This window comes from Patella vulgata, chromosome 2 (assembly GCF_932274485.2).
Source record: "Patella vulgata chromosome 2, xgPatVulg1.2, whole genome shotgun sequence".
In the NCBI taxonomy this organism is placed as follows: Eukaryota; Metazoa; Mollusca; class Gastropoda; family Patellidae; genus Patella; species Patella vulgata.
Window position 1 is genome coordinate 39,017,803 of NC_065880.2, and position 19,494 is coordinate 39,037,296.

The 19,494-nt window shown below is 36.0% G+C and overlaps 1 protein-coding gene across 1 annotated transcript; it reads right to left on the bottom strand.

Annotated features, from left to right (window-relative positions):
* Window positions 1-75: 75 nt before the first annotated feature.
* LOC126811793 (UPF0764 protein C16orf89 homolog) lies at window positions 76-19,038 on the bottom strand. The gene is made up of 7 exons (XM_050537706.2): window positions 18,665-19,038; window positions 9,652-9,813; window positions 9,255-9,405; window positions 7,618-7,732; window positions 6,845-7,004; window positions 6,479-6,607; window positions 76-1,343 (listed from the first exon to the last, which is right to left on the bottom strand). The coding sequence occupies exons 1-7, from the start codon at window positions 18,855-18,857 to the stop codon at window positions 1,180-1,182; spliced, it is 1,074 nt and encodes a 357-aa protein (XP_050393663.1). The 5' UTR covers window positions 18,858-19,038; the 3' UTR covers window positions 76-1,179.
* Between the last annotated feature and the right edge of the window lie 456 nt (window positions 19,039-19,494).

Genomic DNA, 19,494 nt, shown 5'->3' on the forward strand with positions numbered 1-19,494 from the left:
ATACGGTTTATGAATGTGTTTGATAGAATCAGCAATATATAGTGACCTTTTGGGAGATAAATAAAACAAACTTACAACAATTTGATTTGCTTTATTTTAAAATAAAATCTGAGATTATGTCAACAATATTGGCCGTGTAGCAACTTGACAATACAATAAAAAGAACATTAAGACATAATAGTTAACACCTTTAACTTTAGTATAAAACGCCAGTGTTTATTCTATTGATGGATTTCTTGTAAAACTAAAAGGATTCAATAAATTATTCATGCAAGGGGAGCTTGTTCAACTCGACGTTAACGCCCAAATGAAATTGAAGGCTGTGGTATTGTAGTCACTGGATTCTAAACAATAAGGCCTGTTGTCGGGGTTTGACACTAGTATACCAATAAACTGACCCAATCCATGACGTTCTTGCAGGTAAAATGACAGACATATATAATATGCAATACATAATTCAACAAACCTAAGTATAACCGATAAAAATAAGTAAAACAGAAATACATGTATTAAAATCAGAAATACAATTAATAGACATTATAAGGGTGTTTCTTAGAGACAATCCCTTTATTTGTTACATGTATATTTGTTGTATTCTATTAATGTCATTTTTGCAATTGTATGCTGCTAACGCGTCTTGGGTCCTAATGATCTCAGGACATGTCTATTGGACAACAACACCCCTATAAATGCGAAACAGGAAGTGTTTATCTCCTAATTAGAATTGGCGTTATTTTTTCCCGTATACCCGTAGCGAGAAAACAGGGTGACAGTCAATCGCTATCCTGGCCTTATTGGTTCTCTCATCTCGTATTTGTCGCCAAAGATGTAGCGTAGTGTGCGCCAGGCTTAATAGTTAATCCGGCCGTGGTCCCATGTACATTTAGTTCCTTTAGGAACGGTCTCAGAGACCGTTCGTAAAGGGACTAATGGATACTGAACCAAATCACACCCGGCACATAGACATACCAAGTCAACCGCGATACCGGGTCAAGAAGAATCTTTTGAGATTGTTCAAACTCTTTCAGTAGTTGGAATAGGATTGTTATAGTAGATAGGCCTATCGAATCTTTTTTTCATAATCTTAAACATATGAGCTCCTTTTAAATCGGACAGTTTTAGTTATTTTTTTCATTGATATGTTTATACCATAATACAATTTGGTGGATTTTCAACTAATTAATGAACACGCTTTTGGTCTTCTTCCCATGCCTCTATGATATAGCGGACATATTGTCCTAGAGCAGCAGCAGCAACCGTGGTTCTGTGACACAAACATTTGTCAGGAAGCTCTCGTTCTTCCCTTTTAACACGTTGTCCATTTAATACCATCATATCTTTAGCTGTAAGTAAACACGAGGCATACATTAATTATGTATTTCAATTCTATTAAGCTACATATTCTAAGCTGTTTATTTTTGACATCCTCCGTACGATCTTTGTAGAGACAAGACATGAAAACAAATTGGTTTAATGTCCTTAACAGTTCCTCATTTGGAGAGAGCAGCATGTTATGACCAATCATACATATCTTTTCTTAAAGGAGCTAAACCCCATACTCAATATTTACCACAAAATTCGAAATTAAAAACATGAATTAAAATTAAATATTGGTCTTTTTCAATCAAGTGATGTTGTTACCTTGCCGTTAAAATATGGAATCCTAATATTCAATATTTAAGACATAATGAAGATTTCAAAATCAGTATATACGAGACATGTAATTTCTATGGTTTCGGCCGCCATTTGTAATGAACAAACAAACACACTACAAGACAATGCAGAAGTAAATAGTAATGGCTGATTCACAAAAGACAAAATAATAATTTTAAAGAACGTGTAGAATGGACTAAGCATGCGTAAACGACTGTCGTTCAATTTGGATTGTTCACGTATTTCACAGAACATAGGCCTAATTGATTAGAAATTACAATAAAAAAAAATAAAAATTGAATATAAACCATTCATATTACATTAATATGTGCTTTCAGACCCATTTTCGTCTATTTTAAGGTTCCACAGATTAGAGCCACACGCCCTTTAAATATATATTAAGTCTGTATAGATTGTCTTGAATAAAGGCTTAAATTATGTGTAAATTCATATTGAAAGTTTCATGATATACTGGGTTTCCATGTCGTAATAAAATAATATATTGCTCTTTGTATTTTATTCGATGCATATCCCATGGCAGATGAATTATTTCCGCCAAAGACTCTCGTGGGAAACGATCCTGCGAATAAAATATTCATGGCTTGACACAGCCAAAGGCACTTTTCTAAACGTGTTTATTCATGTCCAGAATAATTAAAAACAAAGCTAATAACATTGTCCGTATATGCTGATAAGTCAAATGTTTTAAACATATTCAACACGTAAATGTCAGAAAACAAAGTAACACACGCACACACTACGCAATGAGTGACAAAGCGCCCATAGAAGGGCTGGCTGAAAAGTTCTAAGCCTATCTGTGAAAGACCTGTACAAGGTCGATTATTTTTCTATATAGTGCCCTTCGAGGTGTACACACTTTTGCTAACGATGTTGCAAAAAATGTTCTTCATCCACCTTAAAATAGTCACTATTACTAGGAAAATGCCGACCGACTAGTTCCTTTTTCATTTTTAGAAACAGATCTCATCCATGTTTACAAATCTGACCAAAAATTATCAGGATCTGCTTCCAAACGACGCAGATTGTCACGGGACGTCAGGAATCCGACACGTTTCTGATCTGCAGTCAAGAGCTTTGGCACCCATCTTGCAGAAACGTTTGTCATTCCTAACTCGTTGGCGATAATGTGCTCAATGATCAATAGTCGATCAGCCATCACCATGCCATGCGCCCGTATAATGTTTCCTTGAATGGTTGCTATTGATGGCCTTCGACGCGGGTCACCGTGAAGAATCTCTGCCACGCTTAAATTCCGCAGCCCACTTCTTTACTGTGGAAAAGGAAAGGGTACCATACCCTAAAGTGGAGACCATGTCGGCATGTATCTGTATTGGGGTTAGTCCGAATCAGTTGCTGGTACTTGATGACTGTCCTATAGCCTGTTTCTGGTAGGTTCACAAGATGGTCTAGTACGAAGAAAATACAACTACAGTTGCAGTTTTTATGTCTATGATTGATTCAATGATTGTATTTGTTGGTGGCAGAAGTTCGTTTCAACCAAATTGATCTATCCTTTGTAGGCTAAGAACTTTTAGCTAGCCCTGGTATAAAGTATATACGATGTCTTGAGAAAAAAACGTCAGCTTATCCGAAAGGTAAACTTGAATGCTGATCAAATTTCATAAGGTATAAATCAGTTAAAACTGCATCCATCCTCTATAGCGTTAACAAGGTTTTCAGTATGGGGTGCGGGTGTGGCGGAGGAGCTGACATTCGACAGCATTTGTCAGTTTAAAAACTGGCTGTAAATGGAGCTTTCAGGGGTATATCCTAACATTTCTAGCTTATGCACTAATTTAGCTTGTGACAATTAATAAAAAAGGACTTTACAGCGCTCCCAAACTACGTTGTCAAGGCAATCATACTACTGACATTCTAACCCAACGATATATTCTACATGTATATGGATATACTTCACTTGTTAGTCAATCATAGCACATACAAAATCATACTTCTGAAAATTATCACCATGACGACACCATTTTGTGACATATTCACAGAGGGAATCATTTAAATTTTAATTAAGGGACAATTTACAGTAAATACAGTTCATTGACAACTCTCTAGAAGAGACTTCTTCTAAAGACAATTCCCCCAAGGCAACTAATCTACAGACAATTCTATCACTAAATGTCAAAAAGACTTCTCCCTGTCTGACGTCAAGGTATTAACAAACGATGCTGGGTTACCCAAGGCCCCTTGCACTATTGACACTATATGGGTACCTGCTGTTTAAGACACATGTTAAAATCAAAAGGTGAAAATTAAATTTCAGTGTTTTCTTGTACAAGCGACCCTACTTAATTTGAATATATTTAAAATGTCTTTCTTCTCACATCTGTTCGTATACGATGGCTGGCTGAAAAGGATAGATCGAAAAGGATAGATCAATTGGGTTGAAACACACATTTACCACCAACAAATACAACCATTGAATGAACCATAGACATAAGACGTGCAACTAGTGTTATTATTATTTTCGTACTAGACCATCTTGTGAACCTACCAGAAACAGGCTATAGGGCAATCATCAAGTACCTGCAACTGAAGGGACTAACCTTAACACAGATACATCCCTACATGGTCTCCACTTTAGGGGATGATGTCCCTTCTTTTTTCACAGTAAAGATTTAAACGTGGCGGAGAGAGTCTTGACGATGAGCCGCGTCCTGGAAGGCCATGAACAGCACCCATTCAAGAAAACATTTACCCGAGTGCATGGCATGGTGATGGCTGATCGACGATTGATTACTGAAAATATTGCCTGTGTTGTGGATTGAGCACATAATCGCCAACTAATTAGGAATGACAATTGTTTCTGCAAGATGGGTGCCAAAACTCTTGACTGCTGATCAGAAACGTGTCGGATTCCTGTCGTCCCGCGACAATCTGCACCGTTTTGAAGCAGATCCTGATAATTTTTTGGTTAGATTTGTAACCATGGATGAGACCTGTTTCCGAAAATGAACCAGCGGCTGTCAGGCAGGATATGCCCACATTTTGCAAGAGATGGATAGAGAACAAGCCAAAAACAAAAACGATTTTTTTGTACAACCAGGGGTCATAATCCAGTAAGTTATGGTCAGAAATGCGCAAATATCAAAAGGAACTGAGATTTTTGGAATATAAAGATATGCTTTAAGTTTCATCAAAATTGGGTAGAAATTGTGACCTCTAGAGCATTCATAACCTTTGTATTACCTACTTATACACAATTTGCGTACAAAGAGAGGACATGTTGTCGGGCAGTTTGATTTCGATTTTCCCGAAATTCCAATTCAAACTTCATTATGGTGGAATGGTGATGTATCTAAACGGTTTTTAAAATCGGATAAAAAAATTGTGACCTCTACAGGTGCGATTTTTCGACCAATCAGGGACCATAATCCATAAAGTTACGTTCGGATATGTGGGATTATCAAAAGGAACCAAGATCCTTATGATAAAAACATATATTTAAAGTTTCATCCAAATCGGATTAAAATTGTGACCTCTACAGGGTCCACAACCTTGATATACCATATTTTTACACTATTCGCGTACATGTGGGATTATCAAAAGGAACCAAGATCTTTATGATAAAAACATATATTTTAAGTTTCATCCAAATCGGATTAAAATTGACCCCCGAGCGAAGCCGGGCATTCTGCTAGTATACCATATTTTTACACTATTCGCGTACAAGCGGCGGCCATTTGGCCGGCAGTTTTGGTCCGATTTTCACGAAATTCGTAGTCAACCTTCATTACGGTGTAATGGTGATATAATCAAACGGGTTTTAAAATCGGATAATAATTGTGAACTCCAGAGGGACAACAAGCTAAAAAAAGGCGATTTTTCGTACAATCAGGGGCCATAATCTAGGAAGTTACGATCTTTGGGTTATAAACATGCATTTCAAGTTTCATCAAAATCGGTTTAAAATTGGACCTCTATAGGGTCCACAAGCTAAAAACGTGATTTTTCGTACAATCAGGGGCCATATCCCATGAAGTTTCGATCCGATACATGCCAATATCGAAAGCAATCGAGATCTTTTGGAGATAAACCTATACTTCAAGTTTCGTCAAAATCGGATAAGAATTGTGACCTGTAGAGTGTCCACAAACAATTGTGTTCGGACGGACGGATGGACGTATAAAAAGGAACTATCCATTTTTAGGGTGGCTGGAGAAATTTTCTTCCTGACCCGCTTCCAGCCCTTGCAAAATCGTTGGCAAAAGTGTGTACACCTCGGAGGGGACTATGTAGAAAAAGAAATTTAGTGGGGATTAATGTAAAAAGCGAGCATGTTCGCCACTGCCCTCTATCGTCTACTAGACCGTGGTCTAATGAAATTCCTGGGTTAGGGCTAAGGATTCGATCATCATGTACTAATGGACCCATTCTTCACACAGAGATCCAGCAACTTCATACTTCGAGTTCTGCATTAAATGGCCGCTATATACAATGCAGTTCTACTCCGTTTTACATCTGTCATACACACACAGACTAAATAAATTCTCGAAATATACTTAGTTTTTTCGATTAAAATGGGCGATTTAGGACTTAAAATGTCTATTCTCAAGCGGAACTAACTGTAAACAGACACCCTAAGTTTAGCATGTAAAGGACCTAGAAGTGATTTTACACCAGTAGACATGTGGGGTTACCCAGAAAGATGACTTCATAGACAATTCCCAAATTCTATGATTACCTTTACTGACAACTCCCACCAAGTATTGTTAGCACATCGTTCTCATATTTACGATTAAAGGTCATTAAATCAACAATATAAAACAGATAAAATAAACAATAAGGGTACCTTTCATGATTAGTATTTCGTCATCGGAGGCTTTGTAACATCCGCTTATGCGATCCTGCCAGCTCAAAATTTTGAGAAGCCACTGGGTGTTGAAAAATTGACGAAATCCAAGCATTCCACACAGAGCAGCTGTTAAGAAAACATGAAAATCGTTATGCTTTAGGATAAAATATCAAAGAATACTTTATAGGTACAATCGAAAAGAGTTGCTGGTTATATATCGACGTCTTGTATACATGACTCGCTGGTATAAGCAAGACGTTTTAAATATATGACTTGCTGGAAGATTAGAAACAAGACGCCATGTTCTGTGAACCAGATATGATTGGAGATACTATGTGTGATAAGGTCAGAGATTATAATTACCTTCTTCCATGAATAAGTCTTGTTTTATATGAGGGAAGTTTTCATTAGCATATTTATTGCTTTCGGCTAGAATAACCTTACAGAAGGTTGACTGTAGGCTGTCAATGCTTTGTTGATTATACGCGACTACCTTTGCTTCCATTTCACTCACACAACCAAACTGAAAGTAAGAAATTAGTTCGAAAAGAAAACGTCAATCTGTGTTATAGGGGTGCAATACTTGGTATAGCTAGGATCCTCAAAATTTTGTTTAACGGTCGTTTTGTCCCAAGTCGACCAGTATCAACATGACTCATTCCAAGCTGTCAATATATTAACCTATGTTAATTGGATTGGCCGAAATATTCAATAATATATTACTTGCTGTTGTATCGTGAAGTTTGACCATTGACTTTGTCTGGTATTTACCTTATATCTATCTACATCATAATCATAACCATTCTTGTCCAATTTAAGACATTGTTAACATAGTGTTAATATATGCTGGCTTATACAGGGAACCGCCCAAGATTAGTACAATGTCATTAGAATCATTAAAATAGAGTTTCGAACCAACTATTTTCAGACCAACGGACCTTCGGACTATATAGAGTACTTTAGAACAGACAAGCTTACAGACTATAGGTCTGACCCCGATTATAGGCCTGCGATCCAATTTGGAATTCTAGATGTCGTTGCACGGCGCCTCACATGTACGACTAAACGTTATCCTTTTAAGACTTGAATAGGAATGAAAGTGTGAAATGCAGAAACTGTTGTGGAGTTTCTTATACCTGTTGTCCAATTTGTAGATAGAAGACTTCATGTGACAAGGAGTAACCAGCATATCCTCGTTTAGTCATCCTTTGCCAGCATTTATCAGATATAGAACATGTGTCTCGATTACCCCTGAAAAAGTACATACATATTAATATAGTGATGTACAAATACTGTACCTTACTTCCCTGAAAAATCTAACTAAACATTTAAGGGCATGATAAAGATGGTGTTTGCTAGGCTCCGTAATTTCAATAGCAGTACAATCGACAGCGCAATTCCCATTGGCTTGAGTCAACTGATCTTTCGTTTGGTGCCGATTGAACTTCATTGGATCACCACAAAGTCAATCAATGATGGGAAATCACGGACACACAGGACAATATATGACCCCATTAAATGTGAATAGCTTTAGTATTGGAATGGATTTTGTTAACATTCCATATATAAAGCTTCAGATAATGCCTAAGATCAGTGCATAATCGATGGCTTAACAGTGGTTCATGTTGTATTATTTCATAATGTACAGAAGATATAAGAATCCATCCTCAATTTTATTATATTTCATATCTTCCTGGAAGAAAAAAATACAATCAAATGGAGGAAAAATAAGAACATGTCGTCTTTCGTAATTAGTCGAGACATTAATTGGAAAGGTCGGCGTTAAGTCCTACTGGAGAAAAGAGTTAAATTTGTCCCGCGGAATGGCTGATTTCTTATCTAGTTAACATTCCCTCGATGTTTTCCAACGACATCAATTACCCTTTCTTTCTTGTCCATTGTCTTTGTAGGAAAATTAATTTGGGTTAAACAAATCCCCTAATCCCTTCCTGCTGGTTTGGCTTGAAAATGTCCATTACTTCCAACAAATATGTCGCCGCCTTAATACAATTTTCAATCTCATTAAGGCCGTCAGGCTTCTTTAATTTATTTAATTATCATTGCGTGAAGATTCGCGTCGCTGCTGTTCTCTTAAGCCACATTAACCGCTCGTGTTCTCGCACTTTTTATTTGTATTATGGAAACCGCCTTCAACACCAATTAGTTAATCGCCCGACCTTTGTTCACGTTATTATGAAAACATATTTTCATTACTTTACCAACCCGAAATAGGAATAGGATAATTTCTAGAGGATAATTTAATTATTAGTAGAATTCGTGACAGGATGTAAATATGAAGGAAGGATATTAAACATGGAATGTTTGTTTTCTTCTTAAATTTTAATCAAATTTTGGAGCACACTATGAAGGGCAAGATACTTATACTGAACAATAAATCATTTTTTGTGTCACCTTGGGGAGAATATGAGAATAAAACCGCGAATTAGTATGATGATGCTAAATTTTGGCATGTGTAAACTTTGGAAAGATAAACTCAGAAAGGCATAACACAGCTGCTTTTACGTTGTCACATTAGTTTGATGATTGTCGTTTTAGCAAAAATAAAATAATAGTCGAATGTTGTTACATAATTATTAAGATATCTATTAAATAATTTTGAATTTTGCTTCATTGATGAACCATGTTAAGAGTGTTGTGATATATCAGGAAGGTGTACCCTTTAAATTATTATAGAGTTAATATCAATTTTTTAAATAAACTTTCTATCATCTGGAAAACTTTTCTTTGAATCTGACCAAGCTCTGATATTTACCCTGTTCCAAAATATTCTGTTAAGCAGTCATCTGACATTTTCTCTGTTATAGCTTCATCCGTTGTGTATGGCCACGTTTCACTATCACTATCAACATCTCTACTTTCATATTTCAACTCCCAAAATCCTCTTGATAATATGTCACCTATTCCTAGGAAATACAAAAAAATATATATTTAAAGATATTTCAAATTTAAAGAAGTCCTTGCCTGAAATATTTTATTTTATTTTTCTTACACGATTATAGGCTAATATGTCTGTTAGAAATATTTGTATTGATATCTACAATTTTCTTTGTGCTCCTTTTATTAACGAATTTCGGTATATATACGGAATAATGAGGGTGCGCGGGACATGATATAATAATACTTACAAAGATTTTACTCGATTAACTTACTTGCAAAGTATTTTGTATCTCTAAGAGCAATAAAAGGTATTGCAGCTTCACTGACATATCTGGACAGCAGTCGGATTTCTTCCATGCCATTTAAGACATCAACAGGTAACTGAAGTTTTGGCGATTTCTTTCTTAATCGATCAAGTAATACTTTCATCTGTCCTATAAGAATAAGATTTTGAAAATTGATTTTACGCGATTCCTAAACAAAATGTGTATTATGAAAGTGGTTATATACAGAAGGCAGGGGCGGATCCAGGAATTTTTGCAGGAGGGGGTTTGCCAGGTTCCGGAGACAATGTATCCCCCCCCCTCCCGCATTGCCTCTATCATCATTTTGGCGTATATATTATACATACACATTGAGCTTTTTAAACAGAGAAATTCAACATCTCGTTTGACGTCAATTTTTATTATGAATTAATACAATGACATTGTGATTCAATTAATTGTGATATCACATAATGTCTATATCATTATCTCGTGCTTTGAGTACCCATCCTTTCCTATACATCTGACGATAAAGGATATAGCACACGGTCGGGAAACTTTTCTCATAAAAAGTTTTGATTTACCCAAAAAATTTATGTAGATGAGCAGGGGGGGGGGGGGGCCTCGCCCACCCCCACCCGCCTGGAAGGCTTCATAACAAGGAGCTAAAAATTTGCCCGTTACTTCAGAGATCATAAACTATATATGATAAACTTGATATGATTCAATCCACTTTGTTTGGTTTTGTGCAGAAAAGTAAGACGTTAAACTTTTGCAATTTTTTTCTTGGTTTTATAGACCATTTTATTCAAAGAGAATGGGATAAAATGTCTCGACAGTATCCATGGTTGATTACGTCTTTAACTTTGTAAACTATTTGATGTGTCAACATATAGAGATAGAATTTCAATATGGTTTGGTAAAGTGACAATTTGATTACTGATTGCCCGATACTTCTTGATCTTGGGCTCATGGATGGAATTTATGTAAATTGAATTGAAGATTCTCGTAAATCTGGTTTTCTGTTAAAGTATAATGTACAGTTTGAATTAGTCACTGCAGACTGTTTGGAATTGAATTGCCCACAACGATTGGTAGTAAAAGGTGTGAGGCGAATGAAAGACTTTACCTACTGCAATATGTTTTAAAACAAGGATCAAAACATCTAACTCTGAGATAGCGCTGGCATACAGAAAAAGCTTTGAATCTTATACAAATCTTTGATCTGCAGCATGTAGGAAGCGATGGGCAGTAGAGAGGTGGGCAAACTTTTTAAGTGAAGGGCCAAACACAGTTTTGAAACAAATAAGCGAGGTCCAAACAAGAATTATGAAATGTCATTTTATTGCATAGAGTAATACGGAACAAAGCACCTTTTCTGCGCTTCTTATTCGACCCCATAGTTATATTCAGAGAAAAATCAAAGCATGTCAACAAATCAAACAATAACGTAAAATGAAAGTAGGCCCAAGTCAAGTGACGTCTTATTAGACAGCTACATACGGCTTTGAACTACGTCATTGAGTGGCGCTGGAAGCTACAAATAGACCTACAAAGATTGTTGATTTGGGCCCAACAATAAGCAAGTTCGATTTTCTATTTCATTTAGAGATAAAATTACTCATAAATTTTCAGATGTAGTGGAAGGGTCTGGCGGGTCGGATGACAAGGCTTCGCGGGCCGGATTTGGCCCGTGGGCCGTAGTTTGCCTACCACTGCATGAAGGATTTTTACGCCAATCCATTTCAGTTTGAACGCGGCATCTTGGTTTTCTACCATCGGGTATAGTATTATGTTGAAATTATATCTAGAATATTTCAGATAATAATTTAAAATGAAAGGCCTTTAAATTGAATTCTTTATTGATTTAAGCACCCAAGGCAATAATTAATAAAAACTATATCTATGGGTAAAATGTGTTTTAGAATTTAAAGTTTTTGGATTCAATATTTTGATGAAATGTCACTGAGCTTCCGAACTATTAATCTTGTATGTAACACCAAAGCTAAAACAACAAGTGATAATGTTATGTTATGCAATATGAATGATAAATTAGTTTATTTGAAACAAATAAATATTTGGCTACAAAGAAAGTTACTGTGAATATATGCTCTGTATTGAGCGCATTCCAGTTGTGTGATTAATCTATAGTATTTATATTATTTACTAAAGTTTATTTCCTTACATTATAATTTATTACAACAAAGCTTTACGTGTGTGTTTGTGTCGAGTGGATGTCAAGCCCCCCCCTCTCTCTCTCTCTCTCTCTCTCTCTTCTAAGCCTGTTGATCTTAAATCACCGCTTTGCAGTTCTAATTGGGGATAGTCGATGCCCAAACAATATCATGATTTAATCTACAACCTCATAAGGTCTTTTTTTTTTGTTTTAATCCACTTAATATTTTAGAACTTCGGGAGACAACCGGCATCAATCTTTGGAGATGAAAACACTACTATTTTAATATGGTCATAAACTTGTTGCTCATCAGATGATTCGGGACGATCAAATTGGAAACGTGTAAAGAGCTCTCTACGGTCTTATGCAAGACATCAATTTTATTGCTTTATTACCTCTAGAACCGAAATGATATTTTTTTTCCTGCTATGATACGTTTTCCATCTTTTATTTGCCAATCTAACAAAACCAAAAAAAAAAAAAAAAAAAAAACGACTTGAGGGAAATCAGAAAATGAATGTGTTTTATGGTTGGTGTATTTATGTAGACTTGCACATCTTTCTAAGAGAAAAAAAATGTACAAGTATTCTACATTCAAATTAAATGTCTTATTCTTAACCTTTTTCAGTGTTTAGATGAATTAATGAATAGACGAAATGGGGTTTAATGTCCTACTTTTCTGCATCAACTGGGATAATGAAGAGGGGCATGCGCCATAATATTATGGAGTGTGCTATATGAGGAAAATTTTGAACAGTCAAAGTTTTTTTGTTTTTTTTTTGGTGCTTGCCACCATTGAGAATAAAAAAGGACTGGAAAATCCTAAGACACTTTCGCCCAGGATGAATCATATACGTAAAATAAAGTATTACACACACATGACAACGTTAAAGAGTGTGTGGCTCTTTTTAACCTTGAAATAAACTAAAATGGTTCTATCAATGTATTATGAATGTATGTAAAGTGATTTAAATTCTATTTTTGAAGCAAATATTGAAATTTCTTATCAATTATATTCGGTGAAATACGTGAACAGTTCAAATTGAACGGCAGTCGTTCACGCTTGCTCAGTCCATTCTATACGTTTTTTTATTTCTATTTTATCGTTTGTGAATCAGTCATTACTAATTACTTCCACATGTCTTGTAGGATGTTTTTATTAGTTCATTACAAAATGTCATTCGAAACCATAGAATGCACGACTCGTGTACGTAATGATTATAAAATGTTAATTGTGTCTTAAATATTAGATGTTAGGATCCTTCACGACAAGATAACAACATCAATATTTATTGAAACTGACTAATATTGAATTTTAATTCGTGTTTTTAATTTTGAATATTATGGAAAATGTTGAGATAGAGACTTAGCTCCTTTAAAGGGATAAATGAAACAAACTTCTAATTAGATGTCAACTGATATTTCTGAATTTGAAACAATGTTTTCTCAAGTCTATTCTAAAGCCTGCTTCCATTCAATTTGACTTCAAATACTCTTTGTCTATATAGACATGTATAGATAATAGATAATGCCATAGAATTCTCTTCCATTGCACGAGTTTATGATTTCATTAAATGGAAATCATTAATATTTAATAAATTTATTTAACCATTATGTTATTGGGTGTGGAAGCAGTGAATTGTTGTCATTGTTCTTATTACAAATCATATACATTGATGATTTTGTTAGGATGTCTGGAATATTATATTGTTAAAAATAAAATAAAGTAAAGCTTAAGATTTTTACTGCGAATCGGTAGAGAGATGGTCTCGCAGTGTATGTAATGGGTGTTGTGCGCACGGCAGGGTTTACTTGTTTTATTCAAATGATATACTATACTTTGTCATAGGAACATCAGTTATTTTGACACGTTCCCCATTGACAAAACAGTGATGCAGGACGGAGGGGCTGACAAGGAAAGCTGTCTAGTCGTTCGGATGGGACGAAAAACCGAGGTCCCGTGTACACATTGGCGTGCACGTAAAAGATCCCTTGGCAGTTGGAATTCGATATAAGAGTAGGCCGTAGTGCCGCTGTCCGGGCAAAATTTCCCTCATAGCACACTGTATGGCGTATGCCCGTCTTCATTAGCCCAGGTTAGGAGCAGAAAAGTAGGACGTTAAACTCCATTTCATTTCATTTCATTTCATTTCCATTGACAAAATCCACGAAACAGAATTATATACTGTCATTAGAGTCATCCGTTTTGAAAACCCAGTGAGGCCTTGAGATCTAGGGAGCCTCAAGTCAAAGTGTATAATATACTGGACACTCTCGTGAGTCGTGAGCATTTCTTATACGCTCTACAGTTTTAAACACCCGTCATCATCATCGGTGTTGCTCAAGTAAGATTTAGGCCGCGGTGTTAAACCTGTTAACGAATGAAGCGTGCTATAAATGACTTGTAACATTGACACCTGCTCAACATGTTTGTTGTTATTGCATAGAAAACTCACCCCACTTCTCTATATGATTTCTACTAAAACTAGCGTAAACCAGCAAAAGTGTGCAATAACATTAAACATGTCTAGTTATTGCACGGTTAGGCTCCACCCAATCTACTACTTCTGCACCGACTGGGCTAATGAAGACGACCGTACGACATACAGTTTGCTTTAAGGGAAGTTTTGCCCGGACAGTGGTGCTACTACCTACTCTTATATCGAATTCCAAATGTAAAGTTGTTTTTTTTTTATGTGCACACCATCGTGTACACGGTGGGGTTTTTTTTTCGTCCCATTCGAACGAATAGAAACTGACCTAGCCAGGCCCTACGTCCTGCACCACTGACAAGGTGGGACCACACTAGAATGGGCTGTTTCTTCTATTGCAGGCAAATGTTACGAAACGATGCTCAAAATCTGACTAATAACCCCCAGCAAAGATTTCGTCGTTTAGATTAGTAATTAAAGGAGCTAAATCGCTAACATTTGGGACCTAGAAATTGATAAAAGTGGGTCGCAACGCATATAATACTGTAATATGAATGTATATAAACTGATTTACATTCAATGGTTTCCGTTTTTACTCCAATTTCAAATCAGTTCTGTTCGGCGAAATAAGCCAGCAGTCTCAAGCGAGTGCAAATTTCTAGCGTCTGGTTATTCCAGTCTACATACGCCGTTTGATTTGGTGCAATGTGTCTAGCCTCGTCCCTCGAGTCTCTTGGTACAACTGGAGCTGAAGCGCATTATGGTACACGATTCGTATACCAATGGTAAAATGTTTATTTTGTCTTAAACATTGGATATCAAAAGCCCATCTTTTTCCGGTAAGATCACAACATGAATGTTGATTTAATTTGACAAATAAATCGTGTTTTCAATGTTGAAGATTTTGGATGATATTGAGTTAGAGACTTAGCTACTTTAATATAAAATAATAATTATAATGGATTTCAGGGAGGAAGTATATAAAGGGCTTTGAGAGATTTAATCAGTCTTCTAAACGATAAGCTGCCAGGTAAAAAAAAAATATATATTTGAATAGCCTGTAGCACAAGTTGATGTTATAACAGGAAATGGAAAATAATATCTGTTTTCTACTTTGACCTATGGCATCTTTTTTTCTTTCTTTTTTTTTTAAAAAAAAATAATAAAAGTTTTATTTTAATCTACCAATGTTTTATTTTAAAAGAGTAATACAATTAGTCAAATAATTTAAAATGTCAATCTTAGTAATAGCAACGAATCATTAGCAATGTCGGGTATTATTTCATGCGTTAAATGTATACCGTTACTTTCTATATATAGTAGTTAGCAGAACAGTAGGACGTTAAACTCCATTTCATTTCTATATATAGTAGTCATCGACCAAGTCAAGTCAATTGCATACAAAGGATTATTTGTCTGCTATTTTCCATGGCCAATGAATAATCTTTCACCCATGGCAAATTGCACAGCCTTGTATCGGCAATACTTGACAACCGTGAACGAAGCATTTAGAACATGCACTGTAACTCTGTTTTCAGTTGACATTTTGGAAACGTGTTTGGACTGGTTGCGTTTTAGAATTCTATCTATGGGTTTGATTTAGATTCGATACGTCACCTGGCTTTTGTTCTCTGTCTTCCTGTCCCTATGAGCAGGGTGTAACGATGATATATTTAAACGATTTTTAAAATCGGATAAAAATTGTGACCTCTAGAGGGTCCACAAGCTAAAATCGCCATTTTTTTTTTATGCAATCAGGGGCCATCATCCAGGAAGTTACGGTCCGATATGCGGAAATATCGAAAAGAACCGATATCTTTGGGATATGAACATATGTTTTTAGTTTCATAAAAATCGGATAAAAATTATGACCTTGAGAGGGTCCACAACCTTGATCTATCTATCTATACTAATATTTGTGACTGTCGTTTGTCTGTCTGTTCGGGGTTGTTGGCGGCTACACTAGGTCTGCCCCGAGTCTGAAATTTGGGGTATGGAGGTAGCTCGGACCGGGGAGTAACATAGGCCAGGTGGCGTTAGTCTACCACTTTCGGTTTCGGGGTTATGACCCCCGAGCGAAGCCGGGCATTCTTCTAGTATTACATATTTTAACACTATTTGCGTACAGGGAGCGGCCATTTTGTCCGGCAGTTTCGGTCCGATTTTATCGAAATTCGAACGATTGTTTAAATTGGATAAAAATTAAGACCTCTAGAGGGACCACACGCTAAAAAGGCGATTTTTCGTACCATCAGGGGCCAAAGACATAGTCCAGGAAGTTACTGTCCGATATACGTGAATATCGAAAGAAATCGAGATCTTTGGGTTATAAACATACATTTCAAGTTTCATCAAAATCGGATCAAAATTGGGACCTCTAGAGCGGCCACAAGCTAAAAACGTGATTTTTCGTACAATCATGTCATAATCCAAGAAGTTACCGAGATCTTTGGGGGATAAACCTATATTTCAAGTTTCGTCAAAATCAGATAAAAATTGTGACCTGTAGATAGAGTGTCCACAAACAAAATGTGAACGGACAGGCGGACGCACTGACAGGGGTGACGACAATATAAGTCCACATGAAAATGTTGACGAATAAAAAATACACCATACCACTCTCACTTTAGGAAACAACAGCTAGCCATTTTCTTTTTAACATTTTGATATTTGCTCACGAATTTGAGAATACCGGTAGAGTCACAAATCAAACAGTTTATGTATGGTTTAATGGTCGAGAGCGAGACATTAAATAATATATTGATACTGCACGAGGCGTTAGCCGAGTGTTGTTTCAATATATTACGCAATGTCTTTAGCTCGAGACCATTAAACAACTTAAAATACAGACACTATCCCGCACGTGCTTTTCAATGAAATACGTCACGCGAGTCCAATATTTCATCTAGTATAGATAATGTACGATTGGCAAGTTGCCCTGTACATTATTGAAAATAATGGTACGCCGACACCAAAGGATGACGTCACATCTCTATTTTAAATGAATTTATAAAATGTATATATATTTGAGTACTTCCGTGCTCTATAGATAAGAAGAATATCCAATCGGCCAAAGTGGCCCCGGAGCGCGGATCAAATTATTTGATTTAATAATACGGATACGTCCATGGGAATCAAAGTATATCAAAAACGCCAATTGATCAAAACAAATTTGGCTTTACCCTTGCGTATCCGTTACGGCTGTCAGCAGTGGACTTAAATATTGCAATCATGTGTACAAAGTGCACTACAGAAGGAAAACACCACTGGCTGTCTATTCACCCCTAAACTATAACGTATGTATTTCTAACTCAAGCAGGAAACCCATTTTTATACAATCTTACAGCCAGTTGTAGGTTATAACTCCCACCCAATGTGCATTAAATGGACAAAAATATCTAAAAATTCTTAAACAAAAAAAAAAAATCATCAACTTCGGGCAAAGATCGGGATGCTCTGTAACCTTATCTGTTAGTCCCCACACATCCAATATATATCAAGGGACAAAAATAATTCTATATTATTTTAAAAACATCAACTTCGGGATATTCTGTGAAATTACCGTTGGTCCTTACTCTGCCCCGAGTCACTCGATTTTTCATACTTGTTGGTCATTCGCATTACAGTTTGTCTCGGAAGAACTATAGACTAGTGAGACGATTGTGTGACCCAGGGAGCTAATGTCGAAATTGAAAATGAACAAAAGTCAATATAAAAGAAGCGCAAAACATTTTGGGAAATATTTTCATCTGCAACTTTGATTTTAATTTTACAGTGGACTATTTCGACACAAAGATCAAAACTAGATATTACTGATATGGTTTGTTCATTTATATCTGGAACCCCGCAGTATTAGAAGTTCCAACGACCTCGTGGGAGGAAGTTCTGGGGGGGGGGGGTAAATAAATATGGGGACGTGGAATAATTCGCCGAACTTCAGCTTCATCCGCCCTCCCCACCGACCATTTACCAAAACATTGTAGGGATAACCGACAATTCAAATTAAATGGTACAACATTACTGTTAATTGAAATATATGCAGATCTCTTTGATTTGTTTAAAATAAAATGTTAAATTGGGCTGATCTGATATTTTTTTTTGTAATAAGTTATCTGATTAAATTTTAGTTTCGGCTGATTAAGCGGAGGTCAAGTTATTTATTTTTCTTGTTTTTAACATATATGGACTGTTGAATAATACGAAATCTGTATTATCTGAACGGTGGACGTATTCCGTATAGACAGACACCCACTTCTCAAAACAAATCAACACATAATAAGTCATGTAACTTTTCAAATAATGTAATAAATATTTTAGAATTTCAAAGCAATTATGCTATCTGAAACTCTCCATTTATTTTCTAAAATATTATCAACAACAACAAAAAAAACCTCAGAATAATGAAAACACTTACCTTCGACAATTCGAGTTCCTATAACCGCATCCAAATTTATATATCGATGTTCCCTTCTTAAAAACTGAAGTGCCGCTCGCAGGGCACGTAATGTCGGCCGTAAATAAGGATCGGTGTCATTACCAGTACGGAAAGACTTGGCTGTCGAAATGGAACTTACAAAAATCGCCAACGTCAAAAAATACAACTTCATGATGGCGGTAACCTTTGAAGTGTTTGTTGTATTTCTTAGGCACTTGAAGTTTCATATTCTTGCATTTTATATACCGAAACGAAGCATCCCACGGTTCCTAATGATTGGTCAAAACATTTCCCTGTATAGAAACTTGTCAGTGTAAACTATCTTGTCATTGCATCTCTTGTAGTACCTTACAGCACTTCAACTTGGCTGTCAATGTGTTCAGATCCAATCAATAATTATAAAATGTCGACGGTGCCACGAGTCTTTTGTTGCATATTCATAAAAAAGTTGTATTAATATTTCATAAGAACTATATGTATTGCCTTTAGTCAGTGGTGAATGTACATATTGTAAGTCCCACTTGGTTTAATATTCTATATACCAGTTGTATATTATAGGCACTGTCTTACTGTTTCAAGGAATGGCATCTTTTATATATTTTCAGAAAATAAAAACCACATAACATATATTTCATTATAACCTGAATCCCTCTAGATTATTCAAACAAACTGTTCCTAACTCCCAAAAGACACACCTTTGATAAAAACATTTTTGGTAGTTGACGGGGTTGAGATTTAAACTTCACTTCGACAAGACAGTATGGTATGAGGGAAATTTTGCAAGTGCAGCGGCGCTACGGCCTACTCTT

Bases quoted from the DNA above. Each gene is read 5' to 3' on its own strand.
- LOC126811793 (XM_050537706.2), bottom strand. From the start codon at position 18,857: ATGAAGTTGTATTTTTTGACGTTGGCGATTTTTGTAAGTTCCATTTCG. The intron at 9,814-18,664 runs GTAAGTGTTTTC...TTATTCTTATAG, and splicing joins AGGAACTCGAATTGTCGAAG to GACAGATGAAAGTATTACTT. The intron at 1,344-6,478 runs GTACCCTTATTG...GTTTACTTACAG, and splicing joins CGAAATACTAATCATGAAAG to CTAAAGATATGATGGTATTA.